General features: G+C 42.1%; 1 protein-coding gene across 1 annotated transcript; it reads left to right on the top strand.

Annotated features, from left to right (window-relative positions):
• Positions 1-31: 31 nt before the first annotated feature.
• CUNH16orf72 (chromosome unknown C16orf72 homolog) lies at positions 32-15,494 on the top strand. The gene is made up of 3 exons (XM_027654934.1): positions 32-223; positions 4,280-4,555; positions 12,076-15,494. The coding sequence occupies exons 1-3, from the start codon at positions 70-72 to the stop codon at positions 12,318-12,320; spliced, it is 675 nt and encodes a 224-aa protein (XP_027510735.1). The 5' UTR covers positions 32-69; the 3' UTR covers positions 12,321-15,494.
• The last annotated feature ends 8,548 nt before the right edge of the window (positions 15,495-24,042 follow it).

The following is a 24,042-nucleotide window of genomic DNA, read 5'->3' as shown; positions in this document are numbered from 1 at the left end:
GGGCCGCCCCCCGCCCGCCCCGGCGCCGCTCGGCCCCGATCCGGGGCTGCCGCCGGAAGGTGGAACAAAATGGCGAAACCTAACATGGCCGTTCGGAGCTGGTGCTCCAAAATAAACAGCGTGTGTCCTTCCCTCCCTGCAGACCGGGTGTGCCAGCAGCCGGGGCTCTCCCTCTGGGTCCCCTTCCAGAACGCCGCCACTGCGGTCACCAACCTCTACAAAGGTAAGGGGCTGCCCCCCCCGCCCCGCTGCCCCGGCAGCCCTCCCCGCAGAGCCTCCTGCCCCGGCTTACTCATAAGCAGGGCCTGTTAATGTCTCTTATTCACCCTGATAAAATCTAACCCGAGACTGCTTCCTGAATCTTGCAAGTTTTCCCTGGGCCACTTTAGCTGACGGTAGCTGAATCTTTTCTGTTGCCTCATGTCAGTGACTAATGAACTTAAAACCTGTTTTACCTCGAGACCCTTGAAAAAGGTGGTTTTTAATGTGTGTCTGTCACTCGTGAATTCAAGAGAAGCGTGCAATGGCTTATTAAGTAGTACTTAAATTCCCTACATTTTGTGTTTCACGGCGCATTAGATGTTGGGATGTCAGTAGAAAACCTGTATTTTATGGTGAAGCATGTTGGGTTTAGCGTTTGTAAAATTCTGCATAGATGTTATATGACAGGAAAGTTTTATCTTCTTGTGGCAGTGAGGCTTCTTAAGTAAGCCTCCCAGTTTATTTTAAGCACTAGAATGTCATTATGACTGTGTCCAGGGTGGCTCTAAGAAAGCAGTGTTAGCCAGAACTTTGATACGAGTCTGGTCTGCATGTGGCTGTGCTTTTTGTGCTGTTTTACTGTGTGTTTCTGAACTCTGCAGTTCCTTGGGTTGTCACAGGAATGTTTGTCTGCAGGAAGGATCATTCAGTGGTTTTTAGTTTGTTTAAAAGATTGTACCAAAATGATATATGTCAGTGAAGGCTTAAGTTGGCACAGTGTGGTTCCCATTGTTACTGCCTTCCATTCCAAGAAAGAAAAACGCTTTAAAGTTCCAAATGGTTGTTTTTCTGTCTTGTAGTTTGATTTTGTTTTTTCTTGTGAGTCATGTTTTTTTTTTTCTTGATCTGTACAGTGTTATCTGTGCTTCTACCTGCGTGTTCCTTCATTTGCTTCCAGTTTTCCCATTTTGGATTTGCTTTAAGCAGTTGAACTTAACGTGCTTGTGATGGGTGATCAGCTTTCTGAGGGATGTGGGACAGAGCAGGGAGGAAATGTAGGTGCATAACCCTCACTGCCAGAGACTTGACTCCTGCAGAAAGTGCTTCTGAGTGCTGTGTGTGTGTGCGTGAGCTCCTGTAAAGGGGCAGCACCTCACAGAGCAGGGGAGGTGCTGCCCGAGGGAGTGGGTCACTAGAACATGGTCAGGGACATCAGTCATCTGAGAATGGTGCTGAAAAGGCAGCAGGTAGTGTTAATAAATTGGAATAATTACAGTCTGTCTTTACCAATAGCTTGCTCTGCCTTACAGCATCTTTACTGTGAAGACTTGGGCTGTTTATTTCTGGTTTAAAACATTTGGTTACTTGTGCTCTAGGCAAAAGGAACCCTGGGTTTTTTGACAATGATGTGATTAACTGAAGGATATGTATATGTATGTGGTGATCAGGGAAACTAGAATTTAAGTAGGAAGCTGTCTTGTCAGGTGTAATGTAATACTTCAAAAAGCAGTACCTGAAACAGATCTTTAGGTGCTGAAGTACCTCAGTTCGTCAGAGCTGCCATATTTCAATTTTCAGTTAACTTGCAAGTGGGTAGAAATTTGGTGAGATCATGGTAGAACCAGCTGAACACTGGCATAGTGGGCAAGTCTCTTAATGTGAATTTGCTTTACCTAGTGAAGGTCTTAAAATCTCGTATTTTTCACATTCTCGGTAATGCCTGTGTTTTGGAGGACTCTGTGAAACACTGGAGAAGTATTTGGGGTGGTGAACTGAACACCACAAATGGCCTCTTGCCTTGTCAGCTGGTTTCTGATCCAATAAATGTTCAGATTTTTGAGGCATCATCCTTTTATCAAGAGCAACCCGAGGAATTGTGCATAATGAGAATGCCATGATGTCTTGGATGTCAGCATTTTTTTTCTGAAAATAATTTAGAAGTTTAATATCAGACCACACTGATGGTCTTAGGTCATGAATTTCTGATTAGTTCTGGTGACAGGCCACATTAAAGATACTTGATTGTCTTCCAGATTGCACTAAAGAAGTGAAGGTATGGCTTGTGATGTAGAATTTAGAGCTTAAGGCCACAGTGAAAGTTTTAGGTATATATTGTAATAAGAATTCTGAGCCTACAATTTATTTTTATTTTAAAAAGTCTGTTTTCTAAATGTTGGTTTTGACACAGTAGTTTCAGGACATGCGCAACTTGAGGCTTTGCCAGTGTAACTTTGTAAACAAAGTAGTTGTAGCTTTTACCATAAAAATCTAATCTCTCCCAGGGTAATGAGGCTTGAAATTTCTCTAGGCTACCTCAGCAGTCACTGTATTTGACCTCATACCTAGTTCACAGTTGGCACTTTGGAAAGCATTCTCATACACAAAGAAAGCAGGTTATTGACGTAAAGTCGGGCTCCTGGCCCCAGAAGGACTCTCCTGGTATTTCAGGAAGTGATTAGAGGAATATTATCAGCATCTAAATTGGCTCCAAAGTGTTTGGGTAGCTTTTACTGCCAGTGTATTGGAGTCTAAGCTGCTGTGGAGTATAAAATGGCAGGAGGAATAATCTGTCATGTTGCCATTGCTTTCTCAGGAATTAGCATTTGGAAATAAAGCCTTCAGATTACAAAGCAGTATAGGCAAAATGTTCTTAGAGTGCAAAAGTAGTAACATGTTAAGTGTCCTTTATGTGTACCTGTACAGCTTATATTCCAAAAGCCCCACGATTTAACTCTGCTGAGTTTGAGATGTTTTTCTGTTTTGGTAGCTTGTGTTAGGTTTGAAGTGCTGCTCTTTGACAGTATAGATTTCAGTGCTGTCTTTTATGGACCATGCAGGGGTGCCTTTAGAATACAACCCTAGGAATAGCATTTAACAGTGATTCTCTTTGGGTTTTTGAGTGTGAGAAAGCTTGATTAGATGTGTATGTCACTGTTTGCCTGTAAACCAATATCTTGGGACAGCTGTTCTTAAGGAAACACCTTAATGTTCTGGGAAAATGGCTCTTATGTTGGACTTCATTAGTAAAGCAAGAGTATAAAAAGCTGTTTTAATCAGCTGTGCCATATTTTAAAAAATTCTGTAGAAATCAAGTAAACAAAGTTGGAGTGGATATGTTGATGCCTTGTAATGGAGCAAGAGCACCATAACAGTAATTTTCATGAAACTGAAATAGCTGTTGGCAAAGCTCTGATAGCAAACCTATGACAAACAAGATGAGTGTAATTGTGTAGCAAACAGGATTTGTCCCACCTGTTACTGTGGTCTGAAACTTACTCAAACTGGTAGCCAGAAATATACTTCCTGAAGTTTGAAATCAACTTAATACATGACATTTAAGTCTTTTAGAGGCACAGTTATAGCTGATGTGCACAGGTGACTAAATCAACAGAGAATGAAATTGCGTTTTGCAGTAGCAATTACTGCAAAGAGTGTGTTTAAAGCTTTTTGTATATCAAAATTGCAATGGGATCTTAAATGGGGAAGGAAACTTTCTCAGCCTTCCTTTGTAAATGGTTTACCTAACTGAAAGACCTTGGGGACACTTGTGTTCTAACTGGTTTCAAAACTATGGGCTATGAATTGCCTCTGCAACTGAAGGTCAGCTGAAACTACAAGACCTCTGAAGAAGTCTTGAGTTTTCTGACAATTCCTCCCCTATCAGAATAAAGAAAAGCAGTTATTCCTTGTTTTATGTGGAGGTTTCCTGTCTCTATTGATGCACTTCAGGAGCATCTAAGTCTGTGTTGTTTGTTGGTTTAAGTACCTTCCTCAGACTGACAAGTTGTGTGTTTTTAATGTTAATAAACAGTGCTGCAGTGTTGACCTGAAATATAGTAAATGCTATTAAAGTGGTGCTGGAGTTGCTGTTGACTTTGTGACTCCTCATGTTCTGTTTAGGTTTAATGTGGCTCCTGTGCCAGTTGATTTACTAACCTGGCACTGCCTTACGGGGACCTGTCAAATGTGTCCATACTCCTCCCTTCCAGTGGCTGACAGGAAGCGACACCAGTGATGTGCCGTGCTGTGTATTGCTGTCTGTAACACACTGAGAGACCTTTTCTCTGTCTTCTTGCAGAAAGTGTGGATGCCCACCAGCGAAGCTTTGATTTAGGAATTCAGATTGGCTATCAGCGGCGGAACAAGGATGTGTTAGCTTGGGTTAAAAAGCGCAGAAGAACTATTCGAAGAGAAGACTTGATCAGCTTCCTATGTGGAAAAGTTCCTCCTCCAAGAAATTCTAGAGCTCCCCCAAGACTGACTGTAGTATCCCCTAACCGAGCTACTTCAACAGAAACTAGCTCATCTGTAGAGACTGATTTGCAACCCTTCCGTGAAGCCATAGCTCTGCATGGTAACAGTCATTTTTTCAATACTACTTGGTTAAATTTGGGTGGGGGCTCTTAAAGCATGTCTGGCTCTTGGCAGATCGTAACGTGTCATGTACCTGGTGTTCCAGCTGAAGGTATCTCCTTCATTCCCTGTGGGAGTTTTTTAGGTGTATAAGGCATAGCCAAATATTTGGAATGAGGAAAAAGCATTGAATAAAAATGAAGTTTGGATCTGTAATATTCCACAGCTGTGAACTCACCAGTTAAGTATCAACTCTCGGTAGTGTTTTTGAAGCATGGAGAGACTTGACATTCATACCAATGCTAAAGTAAACAGAATTCTTGGAAAATGGTAGTACTGTGGTAGTAATGAGTTACATATTAAGATTTGACTACTAGCAAATTTTGGGGGGCTTAGGGAGGGAATTTGATGTGTGAGGCTTCTACCTCTAGCTCACTCTAGTCCCTTTGTTATGCCCTGGATAATAAGGTTCAACATTCTACTTAAAGTGCCCTGGAAAGGGTATTTCACTTGCACATTGTTGCAATCAGTGACTCCTGTTCAGAACATTGTTCTAGCTCACTTTCAGATTAAGTGTCTTCCAGTCAAACTGAATTTCCTTCCTTGCCATCACTAACAAGGTTGGTGGTGTATCTCTTGTCTTTCCAGATATGAATATTCAGTAGCTTATTGTGAACTGGACTGTTACTTAGCAAGTGATAGACTGCTGAAATGAGGCAGTTAACCTGCGGCTTTTTGTGCCTTTTAAAATTCCAAAGGGTAGCAGATATCTTTAGGTACAAATCATATCAAGCTGTCTAGACCACATGGAGCATCTAGAAGTGCAACCTAATGAAACTTTTACTGTGTCGATATTCTCAGTGGGGGGGAGAATTAATAAGTTAATTAGAGTGGATTCCTGAAAGTGCAGTCTTTGCTTCTGCTATGCTGTGGTGGTTTTTCAAGATACATAAGCCAGACACTGTTAGTGTCTAGGTGTCAGCCTAATCCTGGTATTTTTGGCTGCTCTGTTGCCATTTAAACCGAGCATGCTTCCACCCAGTCATGTCAGTTTTGGTGGTTTTCCTTTGCATATTGGAAGCTGGCTAGAGAACTCTGTGCACCACTATTGCCTGTTCAGTAGGTAAAGTTGTTTTCATGAGAACAACTGCAGAAGCTGGCTCTCGGCTCTCACTGTGATAAGCCACCTTTTTAAAAAAAAAAAAGTTTTCTGAACTAGTTGAATCAGGTGTGCAGTTGGATCTAACTACAAAGGCTCACTCTAAGTTGAGAGTAAGCTTAGCAAGACTCACTTCAGCACAGTGGGGGCTCAAGCAGAGTAAACTCAGAGGCATTTTCATTGGTAACATGGCTCTCTTTGTGTCCATGTACTGTTTCCTAGCATCTGCTTTGTACAGAAGTGATTTATGGAAGCCACTTCTCTATGTAGCATGGGAATCTGAACCATGATATATAAAGTTGTCCATATTTCATAACCTGATACAGGGTCATGAGGAAGTTCTGTGCTCTGTACTGGCACTGCAGGGACTAGAAATGCCCTCTTCCCCTTCATCAGCTGGTTGACAAGATTACATGTCAGTCTCCTTCTGGATTAGGTTCTCCTGATATCAGTTACAATCTGGTCCTTGACACAAATGCTTTTGTGCTAATCCTTTAGTGACTAGGCTTGTTTGGCCTCATAGCTGTTTTTAGGTTATTGCCTACAATGTCTGCATTCCTCCAGCTTCTCCCCCTCTTCTCTTTAACATTAAGGAAGTTGTGATTACGCCATCTCCCAAACTCATTTCCCATTTATTGTAGGGCTTCTCAAAGCTGGGTTTTGATTTTGAATCCTGTGAAAGATCTTCAGCTGTGTGTAGGGCTGTGCTTATCTTCCTATTTGTCAGGCTGTTCAAAAGTGCTTTGCTGCTTCTGGGTATTGTGAGGGAACATGAGAACCTGATGATGGTGAGTAGCAGTCCAGGCAAGTGTTCAGGACTAAGGTTTTGAGGGGAGTTTTTGACTGGCATGTGAAAGAGTGAGGCTTTGTTTTGTGCTGGTAGGCTTCCTGGTGGGAATGGACTGTTTCTTCATTAGTGATGTGAATAGGCTGAATTAGATTTGAGGAATAATGCTAAAACTTTGCTGCTCTCAGCCCTCTTTTAGTGAAGCAGGGGTAGATATGAATGATCTATGATCTATGCACCAAGTGGTGCACTGTGGAAGCAGAGTTGGGGTATTGACTTCTCAGAACTAGGTACAAATATACATCTAAAGACCATGGCATTATAACTTTCTGGCCATCCTCTTTGATGGGGGAAAATCCCTCTTTTTTTGATCATGTAACTCCTAAATCCATCATAAGCACATCTGAAAACTTTGACAGAAGCTGTGGTAATGAAGTAGTTAATAATTTAATATTTCCTGGAACATCAAACACAATTCTAGATATGTACCCTAGACTAAAACTTCAGAGAAGAGTATCCTTTAGATATCAGTGCACTCTTTAAACTGTATGCTGCATCTGAAATGTGTTAAAATTGGATTTTTAGCCTTGCCTCTTCTGTCTCCAACCCTGTTACCTCTGACCCATATTATAGCTCTGCAAGGCAGTTAACAACTTTGTTGACAAAAGCTAGGGATTTTGAACCCAGAATTTAATCTTGTGATACTGGTTATCACACTCACCTTGCTTACCTTGTAATCTTTGTACTACAAGGAAACTTGTTCTTCTCTACTGTTCTACTTTCAAGCCTTTTATGGTAGCTAAAAGCAAAATTATCATGACAAAAAACTAGGAAGATGTTAAAGGGGTATGGGTTCTCACTTCTCTTTCAGCTCCAGTGCTGTTGCACTGAAATCTTTAGTGTAACTTCAGGGTACTTGAGAATGAGTTTTTGGAACTAAGAAACCTCTTGAGAGAGTAAATTCTGGTAAACAAAATCTTTGCCCTTAATATCAGCTTTCCATTATTAGTGTGCTGACGGGCAATCTTTGAAATAAAATGTGGCTGGAAACTTGGAACTGTGAATACTTGAAAAGAAGTTAAAGCCTTTAAGAAAAGCTGAGTAGTTAGTTCAAGGTGATACATGTTTTACTCTGAAGTGCCAAGTAACTTCAAGAACTACACATCTGATGCTTGACGTTTTAAGATGTGGCAGTAGGAGATAAATACCTCAAATATAAAGTTGGGTTTTTAACTTCAGCAGTCCCTGAACTGTCACTGCAGTCAGTGAAGGTATGGATGTATCTTCACCTGCTCCCTGGATGTGTATTGACATACCCAGTTCTGTAAGAGATGGGTTTCAAAGGACAGAATTACTTCAATCTGAGCTAATAGTCATAAGACTCCCAAAAGCTGCCTTTGTGCCTGGCTGTAACATACCCAGTCTTGTGGTGCTGGTGGCTGTGCACAGCCCATGTTTGAAGTGATACTTTGGTCCTTTAACGTGGGATGTGCTCCACGTTCACAGCCCATTCTCTCACCATAATGTGAGAAAATGTTATGATGTGAGGAGGGGGAAGAAGCAAACTTGGAAAGGCAATGCTGAACTGCATTAGACTTAGCCAAAATATGAGTGAATTAGGGAAAAAATTAGGGTGACAGTTCAGTGAGGGAGTGTTAGTTCTTTCTCTCCTCAGCTTTAATGTTGATGTCTATCATTCATGTGATTCACTCTCTTTGGGCAGGGGGAGCACTTGCATGTAGAAGTGTGTGGCTTGGCCCCTTAAAAGCCTGATTTTCCACCAGGCCTTCGTATTTGCTTCTCAGAATACTAAACTGTAGTTTAAAACATGAGCACTTAGCAGAATATAGAAGCAGCAGTTGGTAGAAGAGGGGATGGGAGAGCAGAGTTCAGCTTGGTTTGACATAGTGTAATTTAAAGGTTGTGTGTATATATAGCTGTGATGGAATTGTGCACTGGTATGTGCTGCTAAAACTTGCTCTTTGAGCAGTACTGTGAAAGGGTGGGTATGACATAGGGGAGTGACAAGGATCTCTCTGCATGCCATTTTGTATTTATCTGGGGTTATTAACTAATTCCTGCTTTAGTCACACTTATCTAAGCGTGAATACTTTTGATACTTCCTGATTAAAACTTCTGGAAAACAATATTATTACTATACTGAGCAGTGGTTACCCAGTATATTATGCTGTGGTAGTGACCTGAATAACTCACTCATGGACATGGTTATGGTGCAGATGAAACAGCATTTACAGGTTGTAAGGCCACTGTTGATAAACTTGCTAATTTTGACAGTTTTAAGTATTTCATACTCCATGAAACATACTTTTAGCCAAGCATTCTAATCATTTGATAGCTTTGGAGAGTACTGTTATAAATTAGCTAGTATTGGTCACAATTCTTACTATACTGCAGCTCTTTTCAATAGAACTATAATAAATGCCTTTACAATATAGCTGCAGGTATGAGTATTTTGTAAAATTAACTGGCTACAAAATGTCACATTGTTGATGACTGAAAGTTATGACAGGAATGAGAATGTAATAAGTACTGCAAAACATTTCAGATATGCCCTCCACTTCAGTCCTTTCAAATTTAAAAAGGGGGTAAGAGCCATGTGTGCTTTCTTAAAGGCCTCTGGTAATAAGGGAGATGTCCCTGGGAGAAAGGAGTGGGAGACTTCAGAGGTGGTCATGAGACTGGGAAAGAAGTAAAGACACTTCAGCAGCTGTTTGGATCTCCGTCCTCTAGTGTAGACAAAATTGATGTGCCTGTGACTGGGTCTTGTTAATCACGGAAATTTGGGTTGTGAAATGGTGTTTGCTGACGGTCATGTCATCTTACTACTCCCTAGTGTCAGTTACTGTTTGCTTTACTGCTTTAAGTGGTGAAATGCTTTGGGAAGAGCTCCGAGTCCACTGAAAGCTTAAACTCGGAATAACTCACAGTAAATGGGTTCTCTGAGACTTTCTCTGCATTGCAACAACTTCCCAAGAAAGAAAGCAACTGTGGGCAGATGTCTTCTCTGTTGACAAAAAGTAGATCTTTTGAGCATTGCAGATTGTTTTCAGAGATGTTGCTTCCATGAAATGGCATCTTGATATTTGAGCACATGCTTTGAGTTTGCTTTGACTCTTCCATATTGGCTCAATTACCCAATCCTAAACTGTGGTCTAAATGTTTCATTTGGCAGTTCTGCTGTCCTGGTTGGTGTGCAGTGCTGTGTCATATGTTAACTGCCAGTAACTGATACCAGGTTGTCACCCAGTCTGTTACATACTCAGTAATTGCTCTTACTGGTACTAAATACCTGTATGAGATGCAAGATTAAACTGCACCTCGAAGTCCATGCTGTGATGCAATATCCTTGTATTCCTATCTCTGTAGAAATTAATTCAAAACTACTCTCCTGCCTTTGACACTAAGTTTGATTGAAGATTTTAACTTCTAATTATCTCCTGAAGGTTGTTTGTGTATTTAAATGTACAGTGATTCATTATTACTTAAATATTAGGATGTTAATGACTGCTTTGGGCATTGCTTGTGAACCTTGGCAGTCTGATTTTGAATATGCTTCAGCATATTAAAGGTGCATCTTTTAACTGACTTTTGTATCTACTATTTTAAAGAATGCTTGTTACTTGAAAAGGCTTCACTTAAAAACGTAGTTTTTGAGTGATGCCAAAAATGTCTTTCCACATCACAGGTCAGTTTTGGGGTTTATTTGGAATAACTTTTCTCTTTCTTGGGCACTAAACATAATGAAAAGGTGTCATGATAAAACTGATTTAGTATGTTGGCCATTTGGTTATGGGTTGTATGATATAAACTACTGAAAGTGATGTAAATAGTTTTCTCTAAGTGGAAGTAACAACAGTGAACTTTCATGTTCAAAGCAATTTTGTTTGGACTAGTGATGTGGGCTGAATCTCTGCAATCAGTTTGGATTTGAAATAATGTCACCTTCTGTGCACTGTCAGATTTTTTTTCCAGTTTAAATGTACAGGATGAATAAATGTTTTTTCTAATGTATGTCATGACAGTTGAAATTAAACTACTGTTTTCTTTGAATTGTGAAGTGATTTGTTACCTACCCAAATTAATGCACCTTGGTAGTTTATCCAAGTTATGGTATCTGAATTGGCTTTTTGCTCATACATCCATGTCATCAAGTAGCTGCTTTACTTTCTTTGGTGGATGTATAGAAACTTTTCATAATTGTTTTCAATTTCAGCTTGACCTTAATCCAGAGAGTACTGTCACAAAGCTTGTTTCTGAATTACCTTTTCACAAAAACAGCTTCTGCTGTTTAAATACTTTCTGCCATTGTGAATGAAAGATGATTTTGATATTAATAAAATCTGCAGGGTGCATGTCAGAGTTCAGGCCGTGCTTCTGAGCAGTGTTTGAACACCAAGCAGAGCTGTAAGCAAAAGCTCTAAGAAATCAGCAGTGATTAGTGGCTGTTCCTGCTGGTTGCATAGTACCTGACCTGTGTAAAAGTATTCCCTGTGCTGTTACAAGTTCTAAGCTTTAAATGTCCACTTAATAGAAATGTTCAATAGAGTGACATTGGTTGGTCTGTTCCATCCTGGCTTGTGTATCAACCTGCCATTGCTGCAGATGGTTCTAGAGTTTAGCTTTCAATTGAGGTTTCTGGGGACTGATCTAGTAGCAGATATAGATCTGCTGTTCTTTATCTTCCTGCATGACTCTTGCTTTGGTGGTTTTATTTCTAGGGCCAGTAGGTGTTTTTGTACTTTCCTAATAATACTCAGATTTGAAGGAGTTATCACAGCAAAGATGTTTGTCTTATCTCTGAGCTCCTGTTTATCTACAAATACAGCCTGAATTCCAAATTGAGAAGAGTAGTTAGGCTTGCATGTACCAACCCTTAGTAAACTTATGTTTTGGAATGTCTCACTTTTGCAAAAAGTATAATAGTAACATCACTGAAGATGAAGTTTAAATTAGTATGAAGTTTATGGTATTCATTTTATGGCTTTGTTTCTCCAAGAAATGAACTTCAGTTTTAATTAAACACTAATAATCTGAACACAAACTGAAGTACTTGCAGGGTACCCATGACAGTGTTTGGGATCAGATCTGTCATAGCAAATTTTTTTGAGAACTGCAGTGGCTGAGGGAGTGAAAGGGAGCAGGGTGGTGGTGTTAAAACAAGACCAAACCAATTCAACCTGGAAATTCCTTGGTAAGACTGTGTAACTCTTGGTCTGGTGTGAAGCCTTTGTATTGAAATAGTCTGCTCTTGAGTATGTACATGTTTTGAATAGCATGTCATGCTTATGGAGCTGGTGTTTGCCAGAGTGTGCTGCTACACCCTGCTGTGTAAGCTCACTTTTAATGTCATAAAAAGCAGTTCTGCCAGTCCCTAAATTCCTGCATGGGCTAAAAGCTGAGAAGGCGTGGTCTGGACATGAAATAAAAATGTGGTACAAACAGTAGGGTGAAGTGCCTTTAAGTAGAAGTCAGATAAGTGTCATCCTTTCTGCCACAGGTGGGGAATGCTCTTTCTTTGCTGTGTGACTTTAATGGTGTTTCTCTCTTTCCCCAGGTCTTAGTGGTGCAATGGCTAGTATAAGTGTTCGCTCAAGTACCCCAGGCTCGCCTACTCACGTGAGCAGTGGCTCCAATGCTAGTCGAAGGAGAAATGGACTCCATGATGTTGATTTGAACACTTTCATATCAGAAGAAATGGCACTCCACTTGGACAATGGTGGAACTAGAAAGCGTACCTCAGCCCAGTGTGGCGATGTCATTACAGACTCACCAACTCATAAACGCAACAGAATGATCTAAACTGCAAAAATTTCAAACCCACCATGCTGCTTGAAAGCCACTTGATCCTCAGAGTACTATTGAGAAGGAAACATGAGGCCATCTTTCCATATTCACTGTTTAAGACGAATTCAATAAATGCCATAAAGGAAATTTTAGATATTACATTAGATGCCTCTTGTAACTGCGGCTTTCTTAAACTATATTCTTAGCAGAGGACATCAGATATTGTGTAGTAGTTAGCAAGATCATCATAGGCGAACATGTATCTGTTCCAAGGCTAAAAGTGACCTTACTTGTATTATTAAAGGGAAAGGAAATTTCAGATGTTTATTTGGCTATAGAATGCTTTTTTTTGTCCTTTATTTCCTGCTTTGAGTATTTGCTTAAACAGTATTGCCAGTTTGACTGAAATTGTCTACAACATGACTTGGCATCTTTGTCAAAACTGCAGGCTTCCATTTTTGCAGCACTGTACCATGCACCTAGTTTCTGTATAGTAACAGTGTGCAAGTTATAAATATTGGACTGTACCCTTTTTAGTTTTAAAAGCAGTTGATAATTCTGGTGATTGTGTGATAATGTAAAGAGGTGCTATGATGGTCATGCGATTAATACTTAATATTGAATCAATACAAGGATCTTTATTGGATTCACTTTGTGTGTTCTAGTGCTCTGAAGTAGCAATATTAAACTTTTCCCCGATTAACTTCATAGGCTTTTAAATCAGTTTGAGAAAATATATGTACTTATTGGTATTATCCTCGTGGTAATCATACACAGTGCAGACTGCACCAGTGCTGACCTAAATTTAGAGAAAAATGTCCTGTAATTGGAAAATAGGCTTTTCTGTTCAGTATTAGTGAAGGGTAGGTTTTTGTGTACACCCATATCCTATTTTACATTTCTTGTGAAGTAATTGCCCATTGCTGGGGGAGGGGTGGGAGGAGAGGGAATGTGGGGAATAGTTGGAAAAGGGGTGTGTTCTAACAAGTAAGACTTCTGGTCACATATGGAAACTTGGACTAACTTAGACAAGATTCTGTGCAATGCCATCCTCTTCGGGAGGGAGTGACATGCAGGTTCTGTGAAGTGCTAAGAAAATAATTTAAAACTGGAAGTTGATTATAAAACTCTGGATAAACATGCCGTAAGGGTGAACTGAAAAGGATAAATGGCTTTCTCTTTGTGTTTAGCTTACATTCATAGGATTGAACTCTGGCTGCCGTAACTTGAGCGTAATCTAAAACTGAACTAGAGATCAAGACTGATCTGCTGCAAATCCGTTTCTGAGTGGGGAAGGATATATGTCAGTCTCTATATGGAGTGTCCTGACTGGTTCTGTATGTGGATGCAGGAAGCTCTGGCCTTCAGGGCCTCAGCCTCTGCCTAGGGAAAGGATAACACAGGAAGAATGAGAAAATGAAGAGCTCCAAACCTGCACGTTGGGAAGGGGTATTTAGTGAGGTGGTGTGCATGCTTTAACTGGAAGCATAGGCTGATTCTTGGATTAAATGTAGCTATGCTGGATTCACAATACTAAAAATTGTGTTTTCCAGCCAAGTTAAGGCACCTTGGGCTCCATGTTAATACACAGCTCTTCAAGATTTTTGCTTATGTGCTTGTAGAGTCAGATCTCTTGCATTATCTTCCCTGTGTGAAGCAGACTTCACTGTAGGTTTGCCCCTTTTTGCCCTGGTATCCTCTCAGCAGTGTCTGTAGTCAAGGCAAGACAGCAATGCTGTGTGAGATACTCTGAATTCAAGGTGCTCCACTGAGAGCATGATTTCCTTGCCTTGTGGTGCTTCCATCACATTTCTTTACATCAGAGTCCTTAAAGATGTCAGCAGTTGCACAATACTGTAGTGAGAGGCTCTGTAGTTTATGGACAACTGTAAGAACTGTCCAAAAGGGTAAGAACTGCTCAAACCCCCACCTGTGTTACGTAGCTGAACGTGCACATCACTCAAAGGCTCAGTATACATTAATTTCAGTTACTGCTATAACTACAATTCATAAGATTTAGTTTATGTAAGATATTAATACCGCATAAAGCTAGTTTTCATTTGGAGACTGCATTTTCAACAAAGATTTTGGAGATGGTATCTGAATATATCTGTTAGTATTTATTAGACTGTTGGCAGAGGGATTTTTTTTTCTGTTCTAAAGAAAAGTCTGGAGTCCTGAACAGGAAGGACACCTGTGAGAGCCATTCTTCAGCTCTTCTGTTTATTTGTTAACTGGCTTGTACAAGTAAGATGCTTATGCTCTGCAACTTCTAACACACTTTACTGTTACGTGTGGTAAAGGTGACACCGTGTTGGTATCAGTTCTGCACACTGAACTGTAGCAGTGCTGCTGGGCTAAGCCCAAAGACACAGAGCCTGGTCATATTACTTCTCCCCTTCCTTGCAGTGAAACAAATCTTGTTAATGCTTTCAAGCATTAATTCAGTCTAGTACCATCTAAAACTAAATTTGTCTGGCTTTTTATTTAATTTGTGCCATTTTTCTTTGAAAGAAAGCAGGCTTAGATATTGAACTGGTTGCGTTAATTTTTTTTTTTCTGCTTGTACCTTAAATATTTGGCGACTTTTTGATTGTTTTTCATTTAGTCCCAACTAAATGTTGTTTGTTCTTTGACCTCTGCCAGATTGATCGAAAATGCATGTATTCACCTGGTAAACACAAGGAAAACAGGTTGTCTCTTAAAAAAAAAAATAAATAAAAAAAAATCCAGTACCTGTTGCTTTGAAGACTTATTTCTTGTGCCAGTGTAGAAAATTGATGTTCTGGAAATAGCTCTCAGCTGTTATCCAAGCTGTAGCTCCTGGAGCCAGAAGCAAGTTGATTTTTCAGTAAGAAACACTGACTTGAGAACTGTTTAGTTTGGTAAAAATGGTGCTTACTTTTGCTTTCTCCTATGAATCGTAGAGTTGACCTACGTCTCTTCTCCATGTACATCCAATCTAACATGAATGTGGCAGCAGTTACATAAAGTACATCCTGCACTGAAGCTACTGAGCTTGGCTTGCTTATTAATGAAGTAAGTTTTAAATGTTAAATTTAAATCTATATTACAATAAAGTAATGCAAAAATGATTTTGGCTGAAATTGAAGTCCTGCAGTTAAACTTACTTTCAAATGTGGTTTACCCAGCTGGAGTAATAGAAACTCTAAGTCATAATAAACCTAATAAAAAAAAAATACAACTGATCAGGCTGCTTTGTAGTTCTTTAAGCTTCTGAATAACAGTCCATCAGTAACCCTGGAGAAGATGTGGTTAGTGTGAGCTGACAGGCTTCCTTGGTTCTGCAGAGCAGGACTTCGCTTGAGGAATGCAGTTTGGTGGCTCTTCAGCTGAGCTTACACACAGGTTTTTTTCCTTTGTCTCTTACTGACTGATGCAGATAGGAAGAACTGGGGCGTGCTGTTACATTTGTACAAGATGTTCTGCAATTTAACATCACTAATACTTAGAGAAAGCACCTTAAAGAGATTTAAGTGGCATAGTTTTAGGAAGTTAAGTGATATTGACTTCAATAGTAGAGCTTTCCAGTCTCTTGCGAAAGACTCTTTGGACTTAAGTGAAATCAGGTGCTTTAATTAATTAGCAGCATTTCCTGCTTTATGTGGGTGTCCCTAAACCTGCAAACTATTTCCCACTTGCTGTATCAGCAGGTTTTAGAACTCGATTATGAAGGAAAGCTTTATTTCACAGGGGCTTTTAAGTTAAAAATGTGTCCTTTTAATTAATGTTAACATTTTTTCACTTACTTAGCCAGTGAAATGTTCCAGCAGGGATTTGAAAAGATGCTTAAATGGCTTCTAGAAAACAGCATCTTTCAACTGTTAGCCTAGAGCTAAGCAATATTTTGGCAGAAATGAGGAATGCACGCCTGACTTGTTCTGTGGAGTTCTCTGCACCAGGTGGGGCCGGTGTGGTTGGTTGGGGGAGCCCTGTGGGCTGCTCATTCCAGAGCCTCTGGTTATGCAAGGTCAGGAGGCAGGCCCTGGCACTCAGCAGTAGCTGTGCCTGTCTCCAGGGCTTTCCTTGTCCGTGCAGGTAACTCCTGGGGATGGTTTGAGGCCGGGGAGCTCTCAGAGCTCAGGGTGGATCAGCTCTGTGGTCAACGCTGGTGCTTTGTGCTGCTGTTCTCTCCCTGTGCCCCATCTCCAGAGGGCAACTCGAGCTCACAGGGGTGGTAGTGAACAATCCAAACACATTCCCTTCTGTGTAGCATGGAAACATCATCTAGCCCTTCTTTTTTTTTTTTTTTTTTTTTTTTTAAATATAAAAAGTGGAAGCCACATGTTTCTCAGTGGGTAATGAGAGTCCAGCATTTCCCATGTTGCTCTGGCCAGTGCTGCTGAGCAGTGTCACTCTGGGTTTTGGAACATCAGGACTGTTCATAAGGGCTGTGTCTTCACTGACCATGGTGGGATGGGTGGGGAAGTGCATCTGGTGTGAGCCCACTGGGCAGACATTGGTTTGTAGAAAACCTTGAACTTCAGAATTAAATGCATTGATCAACTGGTTAAAATAGCATCTAAGACCAGTGGTAATCATGCTTTGTAATATTTCACCATTCTTCCATCAGATTTATTTTAAGTCTGAAAGTGAAGCTGGTTCTGGATGCTGCAGAACAGAGAAATCCTGGGGTCCTGTTTGTGTCATCGTGGTGTAACACTGTCACATCTTTGCCAGAAAAACTCATGATGCTTTTCCAACTCTGAAACTCAAGCCACAAGGATTTTTTCTGGTATTTTGAACATCTAGTGTCCTTTTTACAAAGCATCAAAGCAGAGGATACAAAATGTTTTCATTTAAAGTAGTTGTGCTGAGAACCTTGTGCTGTTTCTCCTGGACTCCTGAGGGGGCACTTCCAGCTCCTGCCCACACAGCCCTGTGTGCCCCTGCTCACAGAACAGGCCAGTGCCCACAAGTCCAAAGCTTAGTTTGTTACTTTCCTGTGTATTTTCATTTTTATATTGCTGTTTGAACCAAGCTTTCTTATTTTGAAGTGAATTCCTTGAGTCTCATCTGTGATGCAGTATGCAAGACGAAGAGTAAGGTGGTGAGAAAATAAGTTAGTTCTGCTGTTTAAGTAATTACTTGATCTTGTGCAGTTAATAACTCTAATAGTCTATAGTGGGGCCTCTTTGCAAAAGGATGATCTTTAGATCACATTCAACCACAGAAATCTCTGCATCTTTGGAATGTTTTAGGCCAGTCTTGTGGCTATTTTTGAAAAAATACCTGCTGTGCTTTTTTGAATATAATTCAAATTTCAAAGCTCTGGGGAGAGAGCTTTGCCACAGGTTGGCAGCAGTGATAGTGCCTTATCTGTTTCATAAAGCACAGCTGAAGATCACTTTTGTTGAAGACAGCATTAGTTTTCTGAAGCCTGTTTTCCGTTTCTCTCTGAAAGCACCAACAAAAAGAAACTAATTGTTTGTGCTTAGAGGTGAGTGAACTTCTCAGCCAAGGGGGACCATCTTCTAGAGACTTGTGTTGAATGCCCTGCCAATAATCCAACTGTTTATTCTATCGAGGGAACTATAGTTGATATTTTCTCTTTCATCTCTAAGATTTTCTGCTGAAAAAACTTGTGCAGTTAAATCTGCTTTTTTTGTGGCTACATTGAAAGAGCATCTGTGAACTCCCATGGCAGGCAAGGTTTTTTCCATTCCCTGGAGAAACTGTTGTCATTAATGTGAATCACTGAAGATGCATTTCTCTGTGCTAAAATGAATTTTCAAGTCTTTGACTTCAGCGATTGCAGTTTTCAGAGTAGGGATGTGCTGAAGATGAATGTTGCAGTTGCAGAGTTGTGTGTGCTGTGCAGATGACAGTGCAAGGGTGCAACTCATTTGGAGTCTTAGATTATTCATTAAAACCTGATTTGTTTCCATCTGCTTGTCCTGTTAACAGCTTCAGATCTTGCCAAAATTCTAGATGCATTTTCCAAAATGCGGGCAAGTCATCTGTCCCGTGTAGAAATTTTTCAGGAATTGGGTTCAACATATTTAAATCCCAAGAACTGGGTCTTTAATAGTTTCAACAAAAGAAGGCCTAAGAGTTCCCTCAAAGTCATTTTTGAGGTTGATTTGATCTTTCCTGAGGCAGGATCCACAAGCCCTGTCTGTATCTGGTTTTCTTCCTCCTGTGTGTGACTGTGGCCTGCTCCAACCTCTTTTGCCCAAGAAGCTTCTCCCTGTGCTGAAATCAATGTCTCTGGAGGTCCAGGTATTTCTGGTAAGTGCCTTGTACCTGATGTGTGGTGTTTCTTTTAAATTAACATAATCTCAGATTCCCCACAGGTCATAGGGCTGGAAATAACTGCAGACTCAAATGGACACAGCCCAGAGCATCCTGTTCTTGGGCCTGCTCTGAGCAGAGATTGGACCAGGTAACCTCCCAGGCCCCCCTTCCACCTCAATTAGTCTAGGATTTGCTATATACTGTCCTTGTCCATGCAGTTTTATTTGTGAGGGAGTAAAAGTACTGCTTGATGCTGCCCAAGCAACACCTGCTGCTCAAAGAGCAACTTGACCACAGATGAGAACTTAAGAATGGATGAATTTTCCTTTCCTAGGAGGCACATGCTTCTCTGGAAGCTTAAAGGTTGTTTATCAAAATTGCTATTCCATAACCTCCTAAGGACAGGCAGCCCTGCAAAGCAGAAACTGCTCCCAAATTTAATTGTGTGAATTTCTTGCCTCCATCTCACATGTTTCAGGTCCAGAGTGAAGTAGCAAGTGCTGTGCTGGGAGGCAGGAAGATGATGGCTCTAAAAAGTGGTGCTATGCTGTTACTGCACTGAGTATCTCATTGCTCTGAGAAAAGAAACCATGCTGCTCTGGCACAAAAATGGAGTCTTGGTCTGAAGAATGTGTGGCTCTGTGTTGGCTGTCCATGGTCTGTGGTGCAGGGCAAGGTGGTAGCAGTGCTCCTGCCAGGAGAAAACACAAAGCACCAGGAGCTTTCATCTGCTGTCTTTCCAACCTGCCTGGCAAGCACTCAGGTAGGTGGGAATAAGGATCTCTGGAAGGAATACTAAAAGGGCCACCAGGGGCCATCACCTTGAACTTGCCCTTTCAAGTGTTATCTATAAATATGGTTCCCCAGAGCAATCCATCTGGCACCCTCTAATCAAGCTCATCATGATCTCAGATAAAACTGCTGTCAAGTGGAGCCAGATCTTCAGCTGCTTTATGGATCTGTGCCCGTTTCCACTGCTTGGGAGTGAGCTGGAGGAGCTCCTGCCCATGCTGCAGGGAAGCAGAGGGGTGAATGTCCCAGCGATGCAGGACTGCAGTTCACTGGTCTTTGCAGGGTGCAAAGAGAGGAGGAGGAGGGAATCCAGGGCAGAGATCACGTACCCTGTGAGTCCCACGTGGTGATGAAGCCCCTGTTTTTTTTGGGAGCCTCACCCCAGTGCATACCCACAATGTGGCAGTGGCCCAGCTACTGCCTAAATATCTTTAAAAGGCAGCACGAGTTTCCATATTAGCAGGTGGAGAAAAAGCAAGGTGATATGGGCAACCTTAGGTGTGGGAAGGAGTCCTGACTCTCCCAGTCTCTGGGGTTTTGCTGGTTGTGCTTTAGCCCAGATTTTCTTTCGGAATGTGGCACCCAGCAGGTTGTGCCAAGGGCTGTGCTGCCTGGTGTGATGGCAGGTCTGCATCCCTGTCCAGTGGGTTTGCCTCTTAACAGTGCCTTTGCCTCTCGTGTGACTGATTAGGAGTTGATGCTTTTTTAGCTGATGAACAGAACTATGCAACAAAAAAATCTTGGCTTTACTATCAGTATTTGTATCTTTAGAAGAGCAGTGTGCTGTCTTCTTTACTTTGTTAAGATCAAAATTTATCTTGACAGCCTGCTTGCCTACTTTCTCCGTGGCTGAAGGCAACTTTGCAGGCCCTTGGAGCTGAAAATGTCACTTTTTGTTAATCCTGTGTGTTTCCTGGACTTAAACTTTCAAATGTATCACTAGAGCTGGTGTAATCTCCATAATCATAACTTTATTACACAAGGCTAACTCTTGCCTATGTAGCCCAAAGTTAACTCAGACAGCAGTGAAACAGGTAACAAGATGTCCAAGATGCTTCTCAGGTGATCTGGTACAACCTGTGGCACTGCCCAGCCCAGCTGGGTGAGGCTCAGGGCTGGTGCCTTGGTCACCACAGGGTGATGCATGAGGCAGCAGATGGAGTGACAGTGTGTGCTTTCCCACTTCTGCCACTTGTGTCTCATTCTGCTTTTCATTTGTGGATGTATTGTGTCCATTATCTGCCAGGGTGACACTTAATCCATGCAGTAAATTCCAGGCTTAGCATTTCACATAATGAAACCGGTCATACATTGCAAATTAAACAACATTATTTGCTCTCTCTTCTTTTCTCCCAAGTTTGTTTCCATACAGGATGTGCTCAAGAAATGCAAGATGGACAAAGAAAATCAATAGTCTTTGATGGTAAAATATTAATGTTCCTTCTGAGTGAGGAGTGGAACAGTGTGCTTGCTCTTCTTCTGCACGGCCCCAGGTCTGGGGAAATTCCCTCCCAGGAGTTCACTGCAGCCATGACTGCAATACTGCAGGGTTTGCAAGTGAAGCTGGAGAGCAGAGGGTGGTGCCAGCACGGACAGGGAGAGAAGAGTCTGGTGTGAGTGTCCTTCTCTGGACTCTTGGGAGCTCTCTGACAAACCTTGCACAGCGAGGAGAGTGCTGTGCAGTGCCTGCTCTTGTGTCAGCGTGGAAATGGCACCCACCATGTGGGTTCTGGAAAAATCCTGGGTGTGCATACACTGCTGTTGGGTGGATGTAACAGGAATGTCCCTGCAGCTTCTGCTGGCCAGCACAGTCCCATGTAGCCATCTCCTCCTGTGTGCCCTGTTCCAATATCTGTTCCATGCTCCTTGGCTGCAACTGTCCTGTTATCTGGGTATGGAGAAACAATTAGGGGAGCTGGACAAGAGATGTACCAGTGCTGAAGCAACTAAAAATATTTTAAGGTATGGGCATGACTTAGAAATGATTACACAGTGAAATGGGCCAAAGTTACCCCCGTGTTGAGGGTGTCATCCCTACCCAGCGGTTCAGCCCTCCCAGTTACCCCTCCACAGCAGTTTCATGACCATTATGGTGCCAGAAAAGCACGCTGGTTACACATAGGAGCAGACTGTCCCCTTGCTCTCTGCAGGCTGCCTGGCAGAGCTGGCTCTGTCCTTGCTGTGGTGGCATGAGGGGAGCCCGGCCCATGGCGGCAGCTCAATTCCCAGTCTCCAGAAATGCTTGGTGCTCACACTGTGTGCCTTTTGTTCAGACTTCCAGAATAATTTCTTTTTAGGTGGAGGCCTTCAAATGGGATTTATGTGAAACCCCATCAGGCATGTGCAGGTGTGGATTTCCCAGCCTATTCCTTGGGTGCTGCTGCCATCTAGGGTGTGAGCCAGCAGAGCCTTAGTGCTTGCCACGGACACCCACGGTCTTATCACAGCACCCACGGCTTTATCACACCACCCACAGCCTTATCACACCGTTCACAGCTGTCTCCTCAGGCTTTGCTCCTGAAGAGCTCACAGACAGCCAGACCAGGGTCCACCACAGCTGCCAGGGCTGAGCTGCACTTGAGGGTTAAACATGGACATACTATCATACAATATATTATTCCTAGGAAAGAGCTGCATAAACAACTGAAGAGGAGCATTGCTCTGTGGCTGAGGTGTTATTGTGGTCTTGGGGAGACGGGGAATTGGTTCCTGGCATTGCCATGAGCTCCCTGGTGTTGTGGGTGCTGCCATCTCCGTGTGCTGCGGGCGCAGTGACCCCGCTGAGCCCGGCGTGAGGGGCCCTGGGCTCACATCAGGCTCTTGCACCTGGCTGGGCAGGTTTATGAGTTTGTTTAAAGGTCCCTGTGCAGACTGTCAGGGTCTGTGGAAGGGGTTAGAGGTAGCTGCAGTGACTCTCGAGAGCTGAGGGTCCTCTGGAGCAGACCTTGCCCATGGTGTGTGTTCCGCCCAGGCAGAGCCTGTGCACCGTGCTGAGTTCTTTGGTTTTGGGTTAAACGGGCCTTCTCTGTAGATCCAAGAAGTTTTCACACACACTTAGAAAGAAAGTGAGCCAAAACCAGTCTGTGGGTTGGCTCCTGCCTGGGCTGTGGGGCACAGGAAGGGAACAGATGTTCAGATCAAACCAAAATCATTCCTGAGCTTGAAATCCGCACTAATGGCTCTGGCCCCGCCTCAGGGACTTCAAAGCAAAAGGAACTTTTTTTTAAAAATTCCAGCTCAGGTGTAACTGAACTCCCATTTTGCAGACTGTTTCCACAGACCCCATGTTTGTGAAACCCAGGACTCTCACTTTTTGGCATTAAACTGGAGCCTGGCTGATTGAGCTGAACTTGAGTGGGTTTGCCCTGAGCTTACCCTGGTGTATGAGTTAAAGGCCTCATCACATCCAGCTGGGATTTTATGTTGAGCTTGAATTCCTGGTTAAATAAATTTACATACAGTCTGAAATCCCTCCTGGCTGGCTGTCTTGGAGACAGATGAGGGGCTGCCAGGGCTGTTTGCCATCCATGAACCAGGCACTGAGTAGTCCAGGTGAACGGCACAGCTGTATTATCCTGACCTTCCTGATCACAGGAATGGCCTCTGCAAAACCACGTGGACATTGGAACAGCAGACATGACCACCACAAACAAGCAAGTATATTTTTTTAACTGTCTTTTATTTTTTACCATTTATGTCAGTAAACCCAAGGCAGTACAGTTTGCTGTGGGTCCGTATCTTATCCCTGCAAATCCTTTCCCCCTTGTGCCCCCCTGTGGTGCCTTCCTACTCTGCCCTTATTCAGCAATACCTCGTGTTTTTTGTCATTTTCCCCTTTCCTCGCATCCTCTAATTTTTGCACTGTTCTAAATAAGTCTGTGTTGAAATGGTCTGTACAGCCCATACTGCTCTATGTGTACAGCAGTGAGACAAAGGCCACCAAAGGGTCAGCTGGAATTAGGTGTTTTCATCTGGTTTCTTATTGATTCTGATGAATCTCAGCAACTTGGAGCACAGATTCTAACATTTTTCATGTGCCGTGGCTGTAAAATGAACTGTGAATATCAGTTTTTAAAAGCTATATGATTTGAAATGATTTGACATATTCTTCTGGGAAGCCTTATTAAAGTTATTAATCCATGCAGGTAACTTTCCCTTCTCCCTCATTTCCTACAAAGCAGTTCTGTACACAGATACTACAACCTTTGGCTCTTTTGGTGTAAGTGGAGGTTGATCAGACCTTAGTGTGTGCTCAGGAGTGGAGGCATCGCTTAAAACCTGCCAAAAAATGTTGGAGTGACCACATCTGTTGCTCGTAGTGCTGCTTGTAGTGGGGCTGATTTACAGCTGTGTGGTTTTCCACCAAGACTTCAGGACTCACTATTTACTTACAGTCAATAAATATTAATAATTATAAGTATTTACTTAACTGACTTGCTACACTTTTTTTTTTTCATTTTTTAAAATTATATGAGGTTGAAAGAAAATATTCTTCCTTTTGAAAAAAAGCAGAACAGTCTGCACACCAAACAGCCCTTCAGTAGATAGTTCCCTACATTTTCTTTTGGTTAGCCTCCATTATTCCCTTACCTTCGGAAATGACTGGCAGAAACTACTCATTGTTGCCACTCTGAGATTTTTTTTTTTCTCATTTTTAAGGCTTCTGGGACATCTTCCTCCCTGTCTG

The sequence above is a fragment of the Corapipo altera genome, unplaced genomic scaffold (genome assembly GCF_003945725.1).
Source record: "Corapipo altera isolate COAL_440 unplaced genomic scaffold, ASM394572v1 98, whole genome shotgun sequence".
Classification (NCBI taxonomy): domain Eukaryota; kingdom Metazoa; phylum Chordata; class Aves; order Passeriformes; family Pipridae; genus Corapipo; species Corapipo altera.
This window is presented reverse-complemented; position numbering and strand designations above follow the sequence as displayed.

Excerpts from the sequence above, each read along its gene's own strand:
- CUNH16orf72 (XM_027654934.1), top strand. The coding sequence starts at position 70 with ATGGCGAAACCTAACATGGCCGTTCGGAGCTGGTGCTCCAAAATAAAC. Across the intron at positions 224-4,279 it reads GGTCACCAACCTCTACAAAG|AAAGTGTGGATGCCCACCAG; the intron begins GTAAGGGGCTGC and ends GTCTTCTTGCAG. Across the intron at positions 4,556-12,075 it reads TGAAGCCATAGCTCTGCATG|GTCTTAGTGGTGCAATGGCT; the intron begins GTAACAGTCATT and ends CTCTTTCCCCAG.